Source organism: Arachis ipaensis, chromosome B09, assembly GCF_000816755.2.
Source record: "Arachis ipaensis cultivar K30076 chromosome B09, Araip1.1, whole genome shotgun sequence".
NCBI classification, from domain to species: Eukaryota; Viridiplantae; Streptophyta; class Magnoliopsida; order Fabales; family Fabaceae; genus Arachis; species Arachis ipaensis.
Genome location: NC_029793.2, coordinates 16,038,463 through 16,044,247, shown reverse-complemented (window position 1 = coordinate 16,044,247; position 5,785 = coordinate 16,038,463). Strand labels below are relative to the sequence as shown.

The window sequence follows — 5,785 nt, the reverse complement described above, 5'->3', positions numbered from 1 at the left end:
TAAAATAATAATAATAATAATTATAAATATGAAGAAGAAAAAAAGCATAGACATACATGCTAATGTGGTCCCATCCACCCTTTTTCCTTACATAACACAAATAAAGACTACAGCACCTTTTGCAAAAGAGAACCACCCCAGCCACACAATAACATTGATCTTTATCAATAAGTTTCCCCCACCTTCTTTGGCTGTATCCATCTTCAGAGACCAGACACATTCATACATAATCACCAACGTCATTCATCTGCCGAGAATATATAAAACAAAACCGACTGTTACTATTCTTTTTATTAATTAAATAAATTCTTTTAATCAAGATATGTTTTAACGGGTTAAAATGGTCTTTACATCTTGCTGGAAAACAAAAAATACTATCAGCAAATAAAAAATTACTAGTCACCGAAACCGTTACACTTATATACATTTAACTAAATTAAGCAATAATAGGTTACTATTTTTAAAATAAATGTGATTGGCAATGTAGTACTAAATGTTAATATTAACAATCCCATAAGTTACCAATAGCATTTCTACTCATTTCTACTTACTCTTATTTATAAATGTATTTAATAGAAGTGTGTTTATGGATGTGTTTAATAAAAATATCTTTTTTATAACTATGTTTAATAAAAATATCTTTATAGATATATTTTTTGGATATATCTCTTTATATATGTGTTTAAAATATAATAATTAATTATTATTGACAATAAATTAACAAATAATATGTTGGTACCTATACTTTTCCTAATATTAATTAAATGAGAATATGAGGAAGCAAGAACATTATTAAATTTTCATAATCATCATTAAATATATATATATATATACCTGAGGAGGGTATTCTAGAGTTGGAAGCAAGATCAAGCCATGAATCAGTGTTCTTTGGTGGCCACTCACCAAAGAAGTGGTGAAGGGGTCTTTGCTGTGTTGTTGATGTTGTTTTCTCAGTGTTGTCTTTCTCTTTGCTCGTTGATTTGAAGTCTGTCCCCAACACAAAGCAATGTTGCTCTTGGTTTCTTGGATCGTCGTTATTACTATTGTTGTTCATGATTTGGAAATGGGAATTTGATGAGTAGTTCTTGTAGGAACCCATTGATAGATGCTGTTGTTGTTGTTGGTGGTGGTGCTGATATGAGTCATGAAGGTAGCTCCTAGCTGAACCAGAAGCTTCTGGAAAGAAAGCTCTTTCATCCACATCCTCCCTCATTCCATGAATATGCCTGTTATTACCAATAACAATCAAAAGTACAACACAAAACACTAAGAAAACTTTTATTTTAATTTCTTGATACCAACCTATAGTCCTTTTGGTCATGAGAATAAGAGCCGGAGTCCATGAATAAGTGGTGTGTGGTGGCATCATGAGGAGGAAAATCAGCATCATGGTGTTTAGAAGAAGAAGAAGAAGACGTTGATTGGGTGTAAAAGAAGGGGTTTTGGTAAGATTGGGAGAAGTATTGATGCTGCTGCTGTGACTCAGATGGGTTGAAACTGAAAGAACAAGCTGTTGAAGAAGCCATGTTATTATTATTATTGCTATCATTGGTGCAGTTAACAGTATAAGAAGATTGATGATGATGATTCATGACTTGAGAAGAGGAAGTGTTGTTGTTGTTGTTTGTGTTTGTGTTTGTGTTTGTGGTTGATGATGAAGAAATTTCCACAGGCTTTCTTGAACGGTTCCTGCCTCTGTGCATGTGCCTTTCACAGTACTTAGAATCTGGATATGCTTCCTTTGAGCACCTCCATTTCTTGCCATCTGTTCTTCTGCACCTTCCTGGCTCCGGGTCTACTTTTCTGCCAAACCCCATTTGAAAATATGCATACCCAACTGCACCACCTACACCAAAAACAAAAAAGCCTATTGTATCTTTTATTCTTTAATAAATTATAACTAACAAGTTACTTACTTGGATGGTGTGGGAAGAGTCTTGAAGATATTGAGGAGTCTAGGCTTCTTTTAATTGAGAATATGAGATCTGGTGGGATTGGGGTACCTGTAACCATGTATTTAAAAACAAGAGCTTGTTGTTCAAGTTCTTGCCACTGATTTGGGGTGAAAGGAGACCTACTACTGTTCCTTGCACTACCACTTAAACTTGCACTCATCATTCCTTTTTTGTTGGGAGACACAAAAAGAAAGTGCTGTGAGTTTAAAACACACTATTGATGAAGATGAGCAACAGCATCAAAAGATTTCAAAAGGGTAAGCAAAAAATAGAGTCTTTTCTTTTTCTTTTTTTTTTTTTTTTTTTGTTATGTCGTCTAACTGGGATGATGGTCTTTGAAGGACATGTTTTGTGGAGGGGCCAATGTTTTTTAATTTTCTTTCTTTCTATATATATTTTTTTTCAGATTCTTCTCCTGTGCGTGGATAATACTAATGGCTCTCTCTGATGATGCTTCTGGCTCTCTGCCACCACCACCTCTTTCTTTCTCTCTCTCTTTTTTTTTTCTTCTCTATCTAACTCTATTATGTTATGTGTTGGATGAGTCTGGTCTTATAATGACTGCACCTCTGTTGGTTCTGTTTTTTTCTCTGCAGCTGCCTTTGTTGCTGCCCTTGTCTCTGACATCTTTGCAGAAATTCATATACGAAAAAAAAGAAAAGGAGAAATGCAACGAAAGAAAAGAAAGGAAAATGAAATTCAAATGCATGTTGAATTGTTGATAGTCCATGCACCTTTGGTTTTGGTGCCTCCACATCACTCCTTGAAAACTGTGCCATGTTTATTTATAAAAATAATATTATTAATTTAAATTCTTTTACGAATCAAATTTAATTAAATTAAATATTAAAACTTAAAATAATATTATTTATAACTAATTTTATTTTACTGAAGATAAAGAGACTTAAATTTGCGATTATTAAAATAAGAAATTTTTAAACTTTTTATTTCTTATTCTTTCAATCTTTTGATTTCTTACTTTCAATGCATAAACGATCCTAACACAACTTAAAATTTTTAAATCTCACTCTCGCATCCTTTCAATTATTCTTAATGTTAAAGTTTGTTCATCTTTTTTTCTGGTCACTCTCTCAACTTCTCTCTTATTAAACACAGAAACCTTCATCATAAAAGGACTGGTAATAAATTAGATTTCTTGTTCCTTTTATATTACATGGAATAAGTTTATTTTTATTTTTTTTTCTCTTTCTTATTTGAGGTTTTTTTTTTAATCAATATTTTGAAAAGCAAACCTTTAACAGATACTACTTATCAACCTCATAAACAAAATGTAAAACACAAGCTTAAAACATAATTTAGTAATGTCAGAATACAGAAAATTCTGCTAGGCAAACACAAAAATTCCAACAAAAAATTCTTAAATAGATTCTTTTGTCGGTGATACATTGGACTTCTTGTCCCCTTCTCTTCTCTGTTACTTATAATGAGTTTGATATTATTTTTCTTTCCGTTTGAGCTTCTTATTTTTGAATAAAAAATACTTTTGTGTAGTATTACATCATTCAAGTGTATTGAAAAATATTCTAACGTTTACATATTATTCATCAATCTCATTCTGATACAAAATCTATAACAGAATATTAAACACAAAAATTTCTAAAAAAGCTCAACGTGATATAAATTACTTTCAAAAAATAAAAATTTTTCTATACCAAAACTTACTACAACTTTTTAAATTCACTACAACGTTTTAAAACTCATTTCTAAACAATCAGATATGCTTTTGTTGGAAACAATTTAAGCATGTTTGAAAAAAAAAATCACGTCGAATAATAGGATTCTTAAAAATTCTGAGAGTATGTCTCTGTATTAAAAAGATCACAATTCATTTCTTTTCTTCTACCTTTTTTTCTTTTTTCTTTTTTTCTTTATCCCATTTTATAGCCAAGGAAATTTTTTATGCCCCGAAAATTAGGGGTGAACGCGGATTGGATCGGATCGGATATGGCCAAAGTTTTGATCCGATCCGCATTAAAATCATCGGACCGGATCCAATATCCACAGCTTTTAAGGTGGGATCCGATCCGCACATTTGCGGATCGGATATCGGATATATTCGCAAAACACAAAAATATTTTTAAAAGCTTATTTTTATTAAAAACATATCAATAAAATTCATTTTTTCTATTCTTTTAAATATTTTTTTTGGATTTTATATTATACTCTACAATTAGTTTGTTACAAACATGTATCAACTTTAGGTTTTTTATTAAAATAAATGCCAAAAATTGATTATTTCTCAAAATATTCACTTAAAAAAGCTTCTTACCCATGTACATAGCCCATTTTGTTCTCAGGCATAGAAATATATATCCAACTCGCGGGTACCTGACCAATTCGGACCAATTCGTTTGGATAAGGTTGTCTATCTGATCTACTGCAAGTAGGATAAAGTACGAGTTTAGAGTATACTCTATTCTATCTTATCCGTACTTCTAATATATTATATAGGGTAAGTATATTTTTTGTCCTTGAAGTTTGACAAAAATTTTAAAAATATCTCTAAATTTTATTTTGTTTCAATTTTGTCCCATAAATTTTTTATTTGCATTAAATATATTCCTGACGGCTAATTTTTCAAAAAATTTAAGACCAATTCAACAACAATTTCATAAGAACAACCCACAACACAAGCAAATCAAACATAATTTTCATGCATTATTGTTATATTGGTCTTAAATTTTTGAAAATTTAGCGGTTAGGAGAGTATATTTGATGCAAATTGAAAACTCCTGGGACAAAATTGAAACAAAATAAAACTTAGGGGTATTTTTAAAACTTTTGTCAAACTTTAGGGCAAAAAATATACTTTACCCTATTATATAATATATATGTAAAAGTTATGTATGTAGTGAAAAAAGTGAGTGTTAAATCCATAATCTTCCTCTTATAAAAATTTGAAATAACCATTAAGTTAGTTGATGATCATATTATTTGTAATTTTATGTTGGATTTTTTTATCATTTTATTTTTTTTTTATTTTAATCTGAACTTAATTTTTTTTATTTTATTAATATGTATGAAATTTGCTATGGTTGAACTTTATATTTACTTAAATTATTTTTTTCACGGGTAGGGTCGGATAGGGTAAGGTTTAGAATTTTAGGGTGCAGTAAGGTTAGGGTCGAGCGATTCTCAACTCGAGGATAAAGTAGGTAAAATTTTAAAAAAGTTTTCAACTCGCGAGTATGATTAGGATAAAGTCTAAACTCTACTCTACCCTACTCATTGCCAGCTTTATTGTTCCCAATGCTAACTTGCAAATTGGGTTCCTACACTATTTTGTTTTAAAAAAATGCTGAATCCTTTAAAAAATAATATTTAAAAAATACTTAATTATACTGTTTGTTTAAACCACACTCAAACACGGTCTTTCCAATCACGCACTACGCCCACAAAATGAAGCCAATTCCACCGTTGACTTACTAAATGGGTTGCGTTCCATTATTTAGCATTTTAGCTTCTAAAAGTACTTAATTTTTTTAATCACTTACCAAAAACAAAGGGCAATCCAAACAAACACAATGAATCATTTCTCGATATTATTCATAGACAACAATCTTAGAGAACTAACATTACAGATTTACAGCCAATAACAATTGGACTAGTAAAAAAAAAAAGCCCAATATAATAAAAAAGCAAAAATAATTTTCTTTTTTTCAAAACAATTACCTTTTAATTTATTTTTCACTTCTCATTTATCCTACCACTACAATTTCCACTGCTCACTACTTCGGCTACTACTGCCAGCCACCTCAGGTGACTCCGTCACCGGATATCTTAAACCACCATAAATTCTAAACCTTATA

The 5,785-nt window shown here is 30.6% G+C and overlaps 1 protein-coding gene and 1 long non-coding RNA gene across 2 annotated transcripts; both read right to left on the bottom strand.

Moving 5' to 3' along the window:
• Positions 1-971, bottom strand: LOC110262496. Its single transcript, XR_002353950.1, has 2 exons — positions 835-971; positions 1-247 (listed from the first exon to the last, which is right to left on the bottom strand). It is a non-coding gene; the product is annotated as an uncharacterized LOC110262496 (long non-coding RNA).
• On the bottom strand, positions 983-2,591 carry LOC107619759 (growth-regulating factor 5; the record flags this gene model as incomplete). Its single annotated transcript, XM_021111773.1, has 3 exons — positions 2,004-2,591; positions 1,303-1,846; positions 983-1,226 (listed from the first exon to the last, which is right to left on the bottom strand). Coding segments are annotated over exons 1-3 (903 nt in total), but the record flags the coding sequence as incomplete, so codon positions are not given.